Source organism: Larimichthys crocea, chromosome XXI (assembly GCF_000972845.2).
Source record: "Larimichthys crocea isolate SSNF chromosome XXI, L_crocea_2.0, whole genome shotgun sequence".
In the NCBI taxonomy this organism is placed as follows: domain Eukaryota; kingdom Metazoa; phylum Chordata; class Actinopteri; family Sciaenidae; genus Larimichthys; species Larimichthys crocea.
In genome coordinates this window covers 6,368,602-6,386,223 of record NC_040031.1, presented here as the reverse complement: position 1 = coordinate 6,386,223, position 17,622 = coordinate 6,368,602, and the positions used below count along the sequence as shown (strand labels likewise).

The 17,622-nt window shown below is 41.9% G+C and overlaps 1 protein-coding gene across 4 annotated transcripts in view; it reads left to right on the top strand.

Moving 5' to 3' along the window:
• The window catches only part of brsk2a (BR serine/threonine kinase 2a), a 158,781-nt gene that overhangs the window by 119,280 nt on the left and 21,879 nt on the right, over positions 1-17,622 (top strand). For all 4 annotated transcript variants that reach the window (XM_027272573.1, XM_027272571.1, XM_019278603.2 and 1 more), the window contains exons 6-12: positions 3,446-3,479; positions 3,601-3,669; positions 5,148-5,294; positions 9,207-9,238; positions 11,115-11,279; positions 12,516-12,613; positions 13,494-13,644. In XM_027272573.1, the coding sequence (XP_027128374.1) occupies positions 3,446-3,479; positions 3,601-3,669; positions 5,148-5,294; positions 9,207-9,238; positions 11,115-11,279; positions 12,516-12,613; positions 13,494-13,644 (696 nt within the window). The remainder of the gene's footprint in view (positions 1-3,445; positions 3,480-3,600; positions 3,670-5,147; positions 5,295-9,206; positions 9,239-11,114; positions 11,280-12,515; positions 12,614-13,493; positions 13,645-17,622) is intronic.

The window sequence follows — 17,622 nt, the reverse complement described above, 5'->3', positions numbered from 1 at the left end:
CAGTGAGAACGACATCTAACATGACAGACTTCTAACTCAAACCTGACATGCTTCAAAAAGTCCATTAGATGTAAACCTAAGACTGCTTTTTGCATATTCCTGGTGATCTGGATGCCTTGGGGAGAATCTTTACTCTGTGGTTACACATGACACTGTGTGCAGGGCTGAGAGATAGAGAAGGCTCTGTGACATCTGTCCCCAGCTTAGACTTGATTCTGTCCAGATTATACCTCCAAATCAACTGAAATTAAACACACGCAATTCCGCAAACACATGCACACACAGCACTGGCGAGGCTTAGTTCATCCCTGACCTCTCTGACCCTTTGTCCTCTGTTTGCTTGGTTGTCTCTCTGTCTGTCTCTCCTCTGACTCCCTGTCTCTCCTCATACTCCCTCTCCGACTCCCTCTCTATAATACACATGCACATTTAAATGTGTGCACACACACACACACACACACGCATGTAGCTGAGACTGTTTCATAATTTTTCCAGCAGTAACACAGTGCCTAAGCTCTCATGACTCATCAGTAGAGATCAGGCCAACTGAGAGCAGTGTGCAACGCAATCTGCAAGTAAAATGTGCATGATTGCGTCACTCTGCAGCCACAATGACCAGACTAAAGTGTTTTTCCTAGAAAGGCTGCAGAATGCGACAAGCTCTTACTCAGCTTTTTGCAGCATCATGCAGACCAACTGTATCTATATTTGATTGCATTCTGCTTCCACTCAATTCAGCTATCCCATCCGGGTGCAGCGCATCTGCTTAGTCCTCCACACACACACTTACAAAGAGCTAAAGGTACTTGTTGAAGGTTTGAACATAGTCTTGCAGAGACACAGGTACATATACCACAAACTCCCACACATAGCAAAGCAGTAGTAGTTCTGTTTTCTTTCCATGCTCAGCTCCATCACTGTATCCTGCCCTGTTTTGAATGTGTGAGCACCATTTCTCCTTGTGTCTGTCTATGGCGTGCCCTAATACACATACACTCTATGTGCGGTTATTGATTATTCATGCTCGTCTGACTGTCCCATCTCTAAGTGTAGATATGACAGTTTTTAATTAAACACATTTATCTGGTCCCCTCTCACCATGCAGCAGTCTGACACAAATGTATTCCATTTGCCACGGGTAATGGAGCTGAGTGAAGATGAGACTCGCTCCAGGTAGAGTAAGGGGAGCCTCGGTGCACATACATGCAGACATATAGATGAGCAGAGGCATTGACAAGCACATGCAAATATGGATCCAGGAAGGAGCTCGCAAACGTCTCGCTTTCTTGTATGCATAAACCCAGCTGTGAATTCATTAGTGCTTGCTGTTTGTTTAGTTCTGTTACTTTGATTGATGAACGGAAATTATCTTGTATGCGGTAAGGAGCTGCACAAATTTGGTTCGAAAAGATGCATTTTTCATAAAGATGAGCTGTGCGTCTCCGTGTCTCGTCTGTATTGCCGACCCACACTGCTGATTCATTCACAGCTCTGTAGGATTTCCATGCTAACTGCGTGCAATGTACTGTTTCCTGTGAGAAACAGTGGTAAACATGTCCAGATATTTCTGATAAACCCTTCAGTTTACAGCTTTTCTCGCATCTTTACAGCAGCTGTGTCAAGTGCAATCTTGGGTCGCTTGAGTTGCATTTTATCCCACTTTATTTCTATACACGAGGTGCATTCAGAATGAAGCCACATTTTCTGTTCTGTCTGATAATTTTATTTATGTGCTGCTAGTGGTGTTGGGTTGAGAGAGAGAAAATTAGCTTTCAGAAATAGCAAGAAAAGACTGATATTATGTCTACTCACGCTTCTTCAAAAGACTGGGGGAGTGGCTCTTGCAGCTTTCTATTTATCTTGAGTATCCTTAGTATCCTGAGTATCTGAACTTCTGGTGGGAGCAGCAAGAGATTTTTTTTGTCATTATGTAAATTCCATGATGTATGGTGCTTTTATATGTGGCCAGAATTTTAAAATGACACATTTGAATGAATTTTATTTATACATCTAATTAAAGGAAGCCATTCAATGCAGGGTGAACACAACAGGAAAGAAGGGTCATGAATACTCACGGACCATCACCACATGACTTTGACAGTGGAGAGATTAAACAATTAAGGAGTGTTTCAGTATGAAAAAGTTTCCAAGCTGACGACGTGTGGATATAGAGAGAAAATAAGGCGTATAATTACGTGTCAGTCAGTCGAAGAGAGATGAGATCTTCTAAGCATATACTATAGATGATATGGTCGACTGATTCAGTGTTTTAATATGGACAAATTAGTATTCAGCTCAAGCAGAAGGCTGAGATTCTTGTGTTCCAGTCTTTACCTTCACCCTGTGTTTGCCACCTAAAACCTCAGCAAATAATTAGTTTATGTTCATGCTGGTTCCAGCTGTGGCTCATGTGTTTGTGGCACTCGAGAGGCGTAACTAGTGCAAATCTCAGGCTTGTTTTTTTTTTTTTTTTTATTCCTCGAGCTCATCTACATAATGCACTATGACACTTGTAATCAGGAAGGCCGTATTTGCATAGGCTCGTATTTGAACTTCCCCGTTGACACGGTGGCAGTGTTTGTTATCGGCCAGTATTTTGACAGCCAGAGGAAGCCACGCCGCCAGGGCTGGTATTCATGAGTACACAAGACAGTCAAGCTAATGGGCACCATGTTTACAGACTTCAGATAGTCTCTCATTAGAGGCAAATGTCCTGGTATTAGATAAGACTGAGTGGGAGAAGGAGGTGGAGGACACATCACCAGGCTGGTTTGGTCAGACAGGTGCCTGATTTGTTTTTCTGTGCGTAGTCACAAGACATGTCGAAAAGAGCTGCCCAAAATAAAAAAAAGGGTAACAAAGAAACTTCCTGTAATTTAGATTTATGTAAAGCACCTATTATTACCCCTTTCTTTTTATTTCAAGGTACTGAACTTGCCATTCTGCCAATGTCAACGTGCTGCAAAAGTGTCACTGCGTATGTATAGAATAACAAGTCACTCCACAGCCGCTCTCCCTCATCCATAGCCACTGGCTTATGGAGCAAACCAACGTGAGGTAGCTCCATAAATCTTCATACGATATTGATGTGTCAATCTAGTCATTGGGTTTACTGTCAACCCATCCAGGTGCTGTAAAGATTAGTGGGTCTGTTCACTGTCTGCTGTGAGAGGATGCCCTTGAGTGAGCAAGCAGGAGGACACCCGAACACCCTCAGGATGTCTAAACTCCTGAAGCACATCTTGATCTATGCTCACTGGAGACATTTATTGTCTGCTTAGATTGCTCTTTTTTTACACTTTCATACACCTGTGTATGGCGTTTTAATATTTGTTGTGTCATGATTGTATAACCCTGACGTATTTGGCAGATAGTGCAAAAAAACAAACAGTTTTCTTCCTCACTTCATTCACTTTTTTTTTGTTTGTTTTTTTATTTTTTACAGCTCTCCACATTACGCCTGTCCAGAGGTCATCAGGGTGAGTCATTTTTTCACAGATTCATAATACTGTTTATTGGTTATTTATTTTCCTATGTCTTATTTTAACCAACCCTAACACTCTGCCTTAACCTGCTAAAAAACACTCTGTCTTTCCTTAGGGAGAGAAGTATGACGGGAGGAAAGCAGACGTCTGGAGCTGTGGGGTCATTCTTTTTGCCCTGTTGGTGGTAAGTGTCAGCTTGCTCTTTACAAACTGAAGGTGACTGAACTGACACACAGTTCTTAAAAGAAGTATATCATAATTCACTTCAACCATGAAGTGTTGCCTTCCTGTTTGTCCAGTTCCAGATCAAAAATAGAATGCAAGTGTGCCTTGTGACTGGACATTTCAAACTTTCAGTTCACTTTCTAACACAAGATTGACCTTACTGGACTGCAAAGATCGTGACATGGCCACATAAACTCTGGGTTCAGAGAGTTATATTGAAAATCCTGATGTTTAGAGGGTCTTACCAGAAACATGCGGCAGAAATGTCTTCAAGGTGATATTCTTGCATAATGGAAGATCAGAAAATAGAAGCATCTTTTCATTATCCTTTATCCACACAACACTGTATCCATAATCAGGTCTATTCTCTAGCTACATTATGTCTGTGGTTCCCCAGCCGTGCAGCCCTGAAGCTTTGTTTCATCAACAGCTGTACTGTAGTTCCTACACACTCCTGCTCCATGAATAATTCATACAGCCCAACTGAAAGAAGAGAGCCCAAAATAAATACCAACACTGACAGGGCGGCTTTTGGCCACAGGCCCTGTTTATTTGTCTTTGTTTTTGCCTCTTTTTCCCTCACTCCGTCTTTTTCTGTCTCATATGTGCGTGTTTGTGCGCTTGTGTTAAGGACAGTCTCCCTTGTTGTACTTGTGCTTCTTGATATTGTTTACCACTGTCTCCATTGTGACTGTACTAATCTCGCTACAAAACAGAAGTTTCTCCCTGTTGCTACTTGACTGCAGATGAATACTGTCTTTCTCCTCTTTCGTCCTGCTGTCTGGCTGTGAGATAACCATTTGTCTGATTGTGGGAGACGCGCATACTCTCCCGCAGTTAGGCTGCGCTCAGATCATCTGTTACACAAGGCTGCCCCACCCCCCCTACAACCCTCCACCCCCAGCCCTTTTCCTCTACCTCTCTTAATTTCTCAGCCTTTCTTTCTGTCTTTCTCAGCCTTTTTCCTCCTTCTCTCCCCCTCCATCTTGTTTTCTGGTGGAGGTTGTCATTCATCAAACAAGCCACATCTGTGAGGTGTCAGCTCGCACTGATAAATGACTCTGATGAGAGAATGCTAAATGAACGAGTTAAATGAGAAAGCTGGGTAATTATTTGAAAAGCCCTGTTTTCAGCTTAGCTGTTTATTTTGCATCGTGGCTGAGAGCAGAATGCTCTAATTGGAGAGTTGAACAAGTTGAGAAAGTGAGCCTGTTCTTTAAGTGGTGCAGGATTAAGACTCAAAATGTGGTTTTGTTTCTCCTGGCGAGCCTTGTTAGTCATTCATATTCTTTTTTTCTTCATCATCTGTTCTGCCCTCAGTCGGGTGAAGGCTTATTTTCTGTTCTAATGCTGCCACTGAAACAAGTGCAAACTGTTTTCTATTTAGTTTTCATTCCTACACCCCTCTCTCTCTGTTCACTGCCTTTGTCTCTCCAGGGTGCCCTGCCGTTTGATGACGACAACCTGAGGAATCTGCTAGAGAAGGTGAAGTTGGGAGTGTTTCACATGCCGCACTTTATCCCTCCAGACTGTCAGAATCTTCTCCGTGGCATGATTGAAGTTGACGCCTCCAAAAGACTAACGGTCAGTTCAGTTAAGATATTGGATACACCACTTTTTTTGTCTTGAGCTTGGCCTTTTAGTTCTAATTGAGGGAAATTGTCATGCCACAACATTCAATATTTTAGACAACAGCTTTCAAGTTTGGGAACAGTTATATTTTAATCATAATAACAATGCACTAGCAGCAAACTCTGCAACCAGATCCAAAAGTCTTGCAGAAAACCTTCTCAAAGGAGTGTAAGCTACAGTAAAAGGGAGGTAACTATATATTATTGTCCATGGTTTTAGAAGGAACGCCTTTATGTAATTGATAGCCGTGTTGGTGTAATTAGTAAATATGTCTCTGAGAATATGTATATAGTGCCTTCACACTCCGTTTCACACAAATATTTAGGTATATTGAACTTCTGTAGTATATATTTTTGTAGCAGTATGCTTGATGTGTTTCTTTGCAAGATAAAGGTACTCTTTTCACATCACTATGCACAATGCATACGTTCTCAGTGAATCAATAAGTCATTATATCTGCATTGAATATTTCATATTCATAGTCTGCAACTAGTAGTGTTTACTAATGATGTTGCAGAAGCAGCAAAACACATTTAGATGTTATTTGAGGCAGTTTTCCATGGGAAAAACCCTCGACACATCAGGTCTTTGTTAAGAGAGGAAAATCATTATTTTGCAGATTCGCAGCAAGCTGGGGGAACTTGTAGAGAGCGAGACGGCAGAGATATGCATTCACAAACTAAAGTGGCTAATATATACTTGACGCCGCCAAGCCAACCATTGTCTTTTTCTTTGTTTCTTCTTCTCTCCCTTGTGTTCCAAACGTGTTTTGTCTCGCCTCATCTCCAATTCTGTTTGAGTTCTTCCTCCAGTACAGGTTGTGAATTCAGGAGAGGGCCGCTGTTTGTGTACTTTCCCTCTGCACTGTTTAGTGTACTCAACACAATGCCAGTCCCTTTCTACACAGCAGCTGATCACCTTGGCAAGGTGGCTGGAGGAGAGAGGAAGAACAGAGCGATGTGAAGGGCAGAGAGTCGGGATGAGAGAGAGGGAGAGAGAGAGCGAGATGGACAGAGGGAAATGTGAATAATGAAAGTGGCCAGAGATCTCCAGAAAGTACATACTTCACAGAGAAAGGGTGTTGCCCTTTGTTCTTGTCCTGCATTTCACATTCAGACAACGCACAGAGATGCATACGTGTTCACAAGTTACTGCACTGTAACTGCACACACTCAAAATAGGAACCGCACATTTTCACACACATACTGTGTATGTACACACCTTCTCCAGGCTTTTCCGGGTATTTTTGAGGGTCAATGCAGTAAACAATACTGATTTCATTTGTTTTAAGCAAACATGGTAACACCACCCATAAGTGGATGCTGATGCTCCATTTCCATTTGCCATAGCTATGTTTCACAGTGTTTGAATGATGCAAAAAAAACAAAAAAAAAAACACAAAGTACCAGTACAAAAAAAGATGAAGAAGAAGTTTATTTGCAGGAGAGTTGACAGGTCACAGCTCTTTGCATGAGCAGCAGTGTTGAAACATGAACTTGAAAGATCCCCACCTCTTCGATATGCTGTATGTACATTATATGCTTTATTTTCCTGTTCGTTCTGCCTGATGAGGACAGGTCACCCTGACATCCCCTAGATATGTCTAGCCTCCAGCGCCATCCTCAGCAAAGGGTTACACACAGGCTGAGTTGCTGGGAAAGAATATGCTATCTCTCCGCCCCCCCCTCCCATGCATGAAGGCTCCAAACAGAGCTCTGGGGATGTGTTGTAACCTCGCAGAATGTCAAATAGCCCTCTAAGATTAAGAATTCCTGGAGTTTAGTAGTGATGAGACATGTGCACCTTAGGGTAGGAATGACATCATAAGGGAACATGTTATTCTTTTGCGAGGAATTATTTTTTACAATAATGTTGACCATAATTTGTTGAGTCAAATTGATTGGGTAATCAGACCACAACTACTGGCTGCGTCTCAGTCTGTTTTCACCTTCTGTTAATTAGGTTTTGCTAGTACATGCACACAAGTGCACACACAAAGAGAATGCCCCTCGCAGTCAGAGTGGGAGGGCACATACCTGGACTTAAGGGGCTTAGCACCAATAAAACCTTTCTCTTCATTTCCTGTCTGTGTAGACAGGGCCCCAGGAGGCATCCGGCCCAGCCTCCTCAAGTCATCTCTCAGTTATCTCATCTTCACTATTCAAATGAGCACAGACATCCTGGAAGGATGTGCCTTCTTGAGATCCCTGGTTAATGAAGAGGATTGGCTAGCTTATTAAATTAAAGAGCAGTTCATCACTGACAAAAAATAAATAAATGCAAAAATTCATGGGGCAGCACGGCGCAGCAAGTCTCCGTGTTGCTGGGATGAAAATGAAAGAAGTGTGCGTGTGTGTGTTTTTTGCCTTTTTAAGTTTTATTTTGACAGATACAGATAGAAGATTGACAGGAAAGTGCGAAGTGATAGAGGAGGAATGACAAGCAGCAAAGGGCCACAGGTCGGACTCGAACCCTGTGCCACTGCAGAAAGGACTGAGCCTTTTTTTCCCCCATCTCCATCATGTTGTAGCATCAAAATATAGGTCCCTGTTGCTCCACCACCCCGGTGTCCTTCCCTGCCCTAACAAAACAAGCATATGATTGAGACAGTTATCCACACACAAACAGCTGCATACATTTTTATGGATACTCAAAGGCATAAAAATGTATTTATTCACCACCCAGAAACATAGTGGAACACACACACACACACACATATCCCCACCTATCCAAACCAGCACTACAGCAGCTTTCCCCTCTGCCTGTGAGTGAAAGCAACTGGAATTGGTACTGTCACATTTAGAGACTGATTGATGTGATACTGCATTTCAAACCACATCACTTCCAAGCCTCTGTGTGGTATCAGTCTCTTGCCTTCAGGCCTTCAATAAAAGTGGGAGAGAGTAGGTCACCCACTGGCCTCTATCCGACAGCCAGGGTGACTCTGTCAATAGTGTGACCTCTGTGAAAGCAGACAAGATTCACCTATAGTCGGTAGTCTGGCTATTTCTGTGATTGAACTAGTATCACATTCATCAGTGCTCAAGCACAGAGGTAAATCCTCTGGGAACGTGCAAACACTGAGACAGTGATGTAGGCACATGCCCAAGAACTATACCTCTGAATAAGTGATGATAATTAGAGCTGCTATGTGTATTTCCTGTGGTTCCACAACAACAGCAGGAGCAAATTAAAAAGCCCCAACAGTGACACCGATCCTGTTTTCCTCTGTGGGCAGTTGAAACACTTTGAAGTCATTTAAGCAGACATCTTCCTTTGTTGCCCTTTTTTTCTCACTGTTTCTGTCTCTTTCTGCCTTTTCTTTCTTGGCAAAAGGCCATGTTGACAGCATTGGTGACAAAGTGGACACCATATCACTGTTATTACAAAAGTAGTATTGAGAGAGTGAGTGTGTGTGTTTGTGTGAGTAAGAGAGATGGGAAGAGGATGAGAATGGGAGATTCCCTTTAAACCAGAGGGCTTGGCAAGGTCAGCAGTGTGTGTGAGGGAGATAATATTCTCTGTTTATAGCTCAGCGCTATCACCTTGCTCTCATACTCCTGCTGCACCTCTGTCTGTCTCGCTCCTTTTCTCAATAAGTTTTTCCCATTGGCAGTATTAATATTTGAAGGCCTCATTATTTACTTCCACAGTTCAAATTGGCTGTATTGTCCTATTGTGCTTCCATTGAGCCACAAAGCTCAGCCCATACTGCACCAAACATTTCTATACACTAGGCAAAAGATTGAATGTTCTTTGCGTTCACCTTTTTTTTTTTTTACCACCAAAAAGATAAATAAAATGTCAAATCAAATGTATCAGGTTGCTTGTGTACTAACCTTCAATTTCTTCTATCTTTTACAGTTAGAACAGATCCAGAAGCACACATGGTACATGTAAGTACTATCTCTTTCCTTCCTTTTAACACCCTCCTCTCCTCTCCTTTCCTCTCCTCTCATAGCCTATTCTGCAGGGGTTGTAGTCCTGAGGGGAGAAACCACATGATAAATGGCTTTGAGTTTCGGCCCTGTACACGAGAGTATATTTGAGCAGGGCATGACTCCACTCTCAGGGATGTGGGGGTAAATTGGTAGTGCATGAAAGAGGATGTGCAGCATATGGTCAACTGAACAGGGAGCAGGGGAGAGGGAACAACCAGGGATATAGTGGAGGATGAACCTAACCTCAGCGTACCCACTGTTTAACTTTCATAACAGTGTGTACCCACCTCTTTAGGCTATCATAAATCTTTTGAGAAAATGTGTGTTTCAGGTCAGCCTAAATTATGTCAGACTTCATTTATGTGTGGGTTTTTAAATGGGGAACAAAGGCATGAAGTTGTAATAGACCTGTGGCGTAGTGAATGTTAAAGTTTCTCACCCTGCAAGGGCAAAGATGAATCACAGGAGGAGGTTGTGAATCCTGGAAGGGGTTGAGTTATGGTTTCTGCCGTGCACTGAACGATCATGCAAACAGACAGCGAGACTGATAAAGGAAATAAGAGGAGACAAGACAAGAGCTGGGAAAGAAGACTAACGTGAGCTTTGTCAGTGAGGAAGTTGCCTGTCTCGTCTGTCTCTGCATGGCAGGCTGGATGGCCAAGTGTCTAACTGAATGAGTGAACGTATGAGTGCATGAATGAACGGATAAGAGAGGAGGGAGGATTTGTCTGACAAATGTTGCTATTTCCTGGGGAGCAGCTCATTAGTGGTGGGGTAAAAATGGAAACGCGTGCAGGCATCTATCCAAATCACACAAACTTTTCTTAGAAAGGCCATCCTGCGCTGTGGTGCTGAAAGGACAGCACCAGGCCAAACTGTCTTCACCAGCAACACTAATGATGAATGGTGATGAATTAACCAGGGGGCCTGTTTTTATTTTATTTTTTTCATTACAACCACTGCCAAATTGAAGTTGGGGGTTGTGTATGCTGAACAATTATTGTAGACCCAGTTCACGTGTTCACAGCATATAAAAAGGTGGAGGTTATTTTTAATAGCTGCCTATGGGGATTGTGCTTCACTGGGCTCACCAGAGGAAAAGGAAAATACATTAGTAGGGAAAAGTAGAGGGGGTTACATTTATATATAGTGTGCGTGCGTGTGTGTGTGTGCTTGTGTACACACACACACGCACACACACACACACACACACACACACACACAGTATATCAATGTATATCAGAGTCCGTGTGTATCGGCATGTTTGTAGAACTTGAATGTTCCTGAAACCCTCAAAAAATTGTCAGTGCGGGTTAGCTTTTCATTTTAAATCCAAAAGAGTCCTGCTTGTGTACACCCTAGATACAGACAGACAAAAGAGAGACAGAGAGAAGTGACATAACTAGGAGAGTTGTTTGGGAAGAAGGAGGGAATAATGAAGTAAGTCTTCGAAAACAAGGAGAGGAGGGGGACATTGCAAAACTTTTAACAGCATGACTCATACATCCGTCTGCATCTTGGGGAGTATGATGTCCCTTGTTCACCCTCTGAATCTTACATGCAAAATGACTAAACTGGCGGAAAATACATGACTATGAAAGTTTCATATGACGAGAACCAGGGTCATAATGCGGCAAATGTCTTGCCCCAGATGACCACGAGGCAAACAAACACTGAAATACTTCACATACTACAAATTGTATTTATAGTACTAAATTTGCAGTCCAGAATGCCTCCATGAGGTAAATATGGAATGATATGTTGATATGAATTTAAGTATGTATGGCTGGAAAACCTCCTTATTTTTGCTGTCATTTCTTTTTATTCCCAGAGGTGGAAAGAACGAACCAGAGCCAGAGCAGCCTGTGCCCAGGAAGGTGACCATCCGCAGCCTTCCCTCTGCAGACGACATCGACCCTGACGTACTGGACAGCATGCACTCCCTGGGCTGCTTCAGAGACAAGAACAAACTACTGAAAGACCTGCTCTCAGATGAGTGAGTGAATCGGGGTGGGGAGGGGAGAAAAAAGTAATGGGAAAGAGAAAGAGGTGAGATGAAGAAGAGAAAGGAGGCGCGATTCAGTGAATGAAAAGGTGCAATTGAGGACATAAAAATGGAGGATAGGGGAAAAGAGGTGAAACGGTGTGTTGGAAAATAAAATAAATAAATAAAAGCAGCTGGAGATGGGGAGAGAGAGGACGGGGCTGTGTGGTGTTATAGCAATGGAAAGGATGGGTGTGTGTTGTCCGTGTGCACAGACAGCCTTGGTTTGGCTCTGGCTCTTATGAAATCCTGTGAGGCTGTCACTTTAGATGTCAGAAGCTATAGATCACTTAACTGTTATCACACAGCGCTTACACCGCTTGCCACTGAATACATTCACCCCACACTGATCCTGGCTTGCACCACGAACAAGCTCCTGGGTCTGAGTTACACTAGTTTGTGTTTTCGCTCCTGTGAATATGTGCTTATGCTGAGGATACTTACCCTGCGGTTTCACTTTTTTTTTTGTTAATGTGTGCTTACAGATGGGGTTTTTTAAGCTTCATTTTGCTTTAAAATCTCCTTTCCCTCTATTTTAAAATTGCCCAGCCTCTATAATTTAATACTAAATGAGTATTACTCTATCACTCTCCTCTCTCCCCATCTCTTCCGTTTGCTTCCTTTCTCCTGGGAGCATCCCGTAATAGTGCTGGACCGGAGGAAAATCTGCTGTCTCTATCTCCCTTCCCCTGGTTCATTTTAGCTGAAGTTGCAGGTCCTTGTCTCTTTGCCTCCTGCTGCTTTCCAATCTGTCTTTATTATGGAGGGCCAATCCCTGGGCCTTTTGCATAGAGAGCGTTGGCCTAGAGGCTAAAGATATTAGGCTTCCTGATTCACAGAGAAAGAAAAGGACGAACTCATAATGTTTTGATACTTTCAAACTAACTTGCCAGCAGACTTTGCATAACAATAATAATAATATATGAGGAATATTATATGATGGCTTAATGACCTGTAAAGCTAGACTTTTGTTTTAATGATGGGAGCTATTTAGTAGCTGTTTCACAATGAACTCAAAAAGATTAAAGGACATTAATCACGGTGTGGGTTTTTGCAGTTTCTTGGTTTTGAGCTCTTGTAGATACTGGTGCACTCATGTATACGAATGCTACATTAATCTGTATGTGTTTGGAGTGACCCAGGTTTGTTTAAAATCCCAGTAATCGTTTTATTGTCTCCTCTCTGCAGTGACAACCAAGAAAAGATGATCTATTTCCTGTTACTGGACCGTAAGGAAAGGTACCCGAGTCAGGAAGACCAGAACCTCCCCCCTCGCAACGAAATCGGTGAGGCTCAGACCAAAGAGATAGATAAAGAATGCAACGCGATAAAATATGAAAAAGAAAACAGGCCATTAAAACAGCATAGGATGAAAAATAGAAATAATTCAGTGAATACAGGATGGCATAATAAACACAAACACAATTATAGGCTAGCTTCTAACTCTAAATAACTGAATAGACATGTTTGTTTTTTTTGTTTAGTTAGACAAAACAAGCCAATTTAGACAGGAATAAGTACTGCAAGACGGTAACTCATGAATGCTCTGAGTATCTGAACTGTTCTGCAGTGTTTTCCTCTCTTAGATGAAGTTGGATCAGCTCCAGTAGATGTGGATCAGCTCTCCAGTATAAAAGGCTTTCTGTTTATCAAATATAGACTAGCTTCTCAATGAAATATAGTAACAGAAATAGGAGGTGTCAATAGGCCAGAGATTTTTTTTCCTTTTTGACTCCGACTGCTTCGGATCAGATATTAACACATCAAAAAAAGGTATTCTCACAATCCGTACAGCACAGATTTCCACCCACAGAAATCCGATGCTCCGCTTAGACTTCTGCCAGAGTTATTTTCTGACAAGAGCGCCGCAATAGGAGAGGAATATTGTGTGCAGATGTGTGAGCGTGTGCTGTGAGATAGCGACATTTTGATGAATAGACTCCCTCTTCAGTGAATGTGATACAGTCAATACAGTGGCCATTAGTTCAAGGTCTGGGAGGAAACCATTACTTATTCACTATTAGTTAAAATGTCAATGTGATCAGTGGTAAACATCAATCAAACACTCACACATATGCACAAAACCAGTCAATGTGTAGAAATGCACGCAGACGACAGGTGCATTGTGTTGATTCTGAATCGATGAGTCCCGCTTGTTTCACACAGATCCTCCACGGAAGCGAGTGGACTCTCCAATGTTGAACCGTCATGGCAAGAGGAGACCAGAGAGGAAGTCCATGGAGGTCCTAAGTGTCACAGATGGAGGCTCACCCGTACCAGCCAGGCGAGCTATCGACATGACACAGCATGGACAGAGGTACGCTGGGTGAAGAAAAGAAAAAAAAAATCAATACAATTTTCAAATACAAACAGAGATAGACATAGCTCTGTGTGGTGTGTTTGTGTACGTGTGGAGGATCTCGCAGCCCAATGGTTTTTTCAACAGGTTTGACAGCGAGTTTGGCTCTGGGTGTCAGCAGGCTAGATTGTGGACAAACATAAACAGAGACTGATGCTCTGCTCGCTTTGTCTCCTGTCTCACTGTAGTAAATCAGTGTACAGTAAAAGCTTGGATATTCCTGACGCCAGTACAAAATGCAGCAAAGAAGAAAGGTATTCACTTGCCCTTTTCACCTCCTCTTGCTCCGTGTCTCACCCCCCCCACGCAAGGGGACGTCCATGGCAGGAGAAAGATGCAGCGGTGCTTTCTTTTGAAAGAATACTTCTTTTGTTTAAATGGTGAAATTACATATGCAGCATGTGGCGGCTTCATAAGTCTATTTTAATACGCTATAACCCATGTGAAAAAGAAGGTGGGTCTAACAGTTTTCGGATGACAGTACCTAAAGTTTGACTTAACTCTTTTAATTAACTTAATTTTCACACTGTGGAACAGTACGCATTTGCAATTCAGAGCCTTAATATCTACAACCCCTCCTTTTCCGCCGTTAGCTCAATTATCTCTTTCATAATCTGAATGCAGTGATAATCAGTTCTCCCATGCTGTGTCCCACTTTTTGTGGATGCAGAACATTTCTCTATTTCTCTTTTTTTTAAAAGCCAGAACCACACCCCCACAAGGCGCAGCACACTGATTTAAAATCTATTTCCTCATCTTATTTCAACAAGCAATATATCATCACACCACATGTTACTGCTCAGAGGCAGTGACATTTGTGACAGCAGGGAAGATTGAATCTGAGGGTGGGGGGTGATAACCTGATCTGTCTAATGATAGGCAGATTGGCAGAGAGCTGGAAAAAAGCTTTCAGAGGTATAGGGCATAAATGCAGATGCAGTGAGTGCATATATTATATAGATAAAAAAAAATATATAGTTATAAAGTTGAATATTCATCCAAATGTCAAATGCATTAATAACTCAATCTCTAAATCATTATAGTGCTTTGCCAACGACAAAATATCAAGAAAATATTTCCCCGCCTCATTTCCCAGAGGAAGCCACATCAGAAGTTTTAAATCCATTTCAAGAGCTCCCACCTCAAAACACTTAACACTTAATTCTTTCTGTCCACTGATGCCTCTAAATTCCAGTTTTAAGATTCATCTTCTTGTGTTTCAACGCCTCTAGTCTGCTCCTAAACCCCTTCAGGCGATCCTAGTCTTATCTCTTCTTCATTTAAAGGTTGCATTAGTTTTGAAGCTGTCTTCTTCTGCCCTTCACTCTCTTCAGTCAAGCCTAGAATCCCAAAATAGGTCAGTTCGCAATGACTAATAATACTTTATCAAATCCAGCTTATGAATCATACACTTGAGTGGTGTACCTCAAAAGGGGCACTGAAAGTATGGTTTTTGAATCTTTATTTTAAAAACATGACCTTTAGGTTTACTGGTATAAATCTCAATAAGGAGACACATCTACAGATGGCAGCATGTGAAATAGGTTTGTGTCTGGATCCTGCATATATCAGCAGTCATGGTCATTAAAAAAGCTCCGCTGCATCTTACTTCTGTGCTACTTAAAATCAGTGTGTTTGTTCTTACCCCCTCTACCCAAATCTCAGGGGCTCGTCCCTCCCCTTTCATATCTCCTCTCTCTCTCTCTTCTCTTTCTACTGTGGTCCCTTGTGTGCAGCTGACCTTCAGTCCCAAACGCCCCCCTCTGTTTGTATGGAATTGCTATGCTAATGTGGAAATGCTGCTAGTTTCTCTGTGTCTGGCTTCCTATCAGCTGTGGTGGGTTGGAGGTGGGGGGGAGTCCAATACCGCAGCCCCTCCGCCTCCAAATCAAATCAGATCGCTCTATCGCTATACGTCTCTTATTCCCCCCATTGCCAGTCATAGCTGTCCGGCAGTGGAGGGAAAAAGATGTTAGTAACAAAGTCTGTGTGGATCTGGGTTTCGCTGTGTTTTTGAACTTCTCTGCCTTTTATCACGTCCTTGTGTGCGCTTTGTTTGATCATCTGCGTGCTTGTGTGTGTATATAGATGATGCTGTTGGAGAAGAACATACATAGCAGAACTACGTCCAAAGATTTGACTGACTTTCTCTGAACCTAACCTTATCTTTCCCCCGACAGCAAACTTTTGTCGACAGCACAGAAGATTCGTGAAACTTCAGATCAGAGGGTGTCAAAAAGAGGACTGACTTTGAAACATGTGTTTTGACAGGATACATTTCCACAAGCGTAAATGGTGGAAGAGAGGGGAAACGGTTTAAATCTAAAATTACACAACAAAAATGCCTCAATCCCTATCCGGCTTTTCGCCTCACATACTGTATCTCATGGAGGCAGCTTAAATCCGATCAGGCTGCATTTTCATACATGCAATTGTTGATTTGACTGAAGTGTAATTGCACAGATTTGGGATAAATGTTGCAGAGAAATCCACATGGAGACATTGTTATGTGAATGGCCATTTCATTCTTCATATACCCAAAAGTATTTTGAAAAGACATTTAAAGCTGAACTCAAAGCACGAGAAATCCCACTGATTTCATTTTAAATCTTAACAACATGCCAGGAGAAATGAAGGGAGGTTAATGATATGTAAATGAAATATTGAAAAGTGCTGCAGTGTGAAGAAGAGAATATCAATTGATTTTTTTTTTCTTTACAGATCTGCTCTAGTTGCTTCATGCAGTTTAAATGTGTTGGGTTAGTCAGAGCAGTCTTAATAAGTGAGGGTCTTATGCTAATTATTGACTCTAATTTATTTAAGAGGCTCAAATAAGCACAAATAAAGCACCTTTAACACTGATATCTACAGCAGAAACTGCAGGAGACTTACTACATTAGAGGAATTTCAGGGAGCTGAGCTGTGAATATTAATACACTGAGTCCTCCGGGAGTTGTCAAGGTTCAGGAAAGGAAATGAATTTAAACAGTGCGTTGATTTATATGAATATCTACTCCACATAGAAGAACTCCACTGGCCGGGCAAAGTCAATATAGAGGAGGGAGAGAGGAAGAGAAAAAATGTCTGTGCTTAAATCACACAAGCAGGGCAATAGCATTGTGTTTTGGCTGTGGCAGTTTTATTTGTTCACCGTTTGACTCCTGGCACCATCCATTTCATTTTGCTTCACTTTCGTTTTATTTCAGTCCATGCCCTCATCCTGGAACCGCTCGTGCTCGTTCCATCCCCCACAGCCCAACATTAGACCCCCACGGGTGCTTTGGACGGGTCTCTGACACAACCGGTGGTCACACACTGAGGACATGGGCCACATTCCAAACAGGCTTATGGGAAATGTTAGCTTGAGGACTAATGGAATAGAAAGCTACACATGTAGTACACACATACATGTAATGATGTATGTAAAAACAACAACAACAACACAATATTTTTGTCTTATTAACCTCCAGTGGTGTATGCCATTGCTTTTGTTTGTGGTGCTTACTAGTGGTAGCAATGAAGTATTCCAACCACAATGTTAAAATACTCAGGTACACACATTACAGGTTATTGTGCACTCAAAGTGTACTTTAGTAAACGTGCAGAATAATTCATTAATTGATTAATTTAATTCAATTTCATTAATATGGAAAATCCGAACAAAAGACTTATAGAGAAGGTCAGGCTCGTACTCTTTATAGTATTATTTACATTTATATTTAAAATGTACTTAAAGAATTATTGAACATATTACTTATTCAGATATTTTATTAATATTGCTTTTGATCTTTTAGCTGAAGAGGAAGTAGTTATAACGGCTTTAGACTGTTGCTTAATATTTCCCCTGAAACGTAGAAAGTAATATTAGACTGTTGCTTAATATTTCCCCTGAAACGTAGAAAGTAATATAAAATGCAAATACGTATAGTATACGTA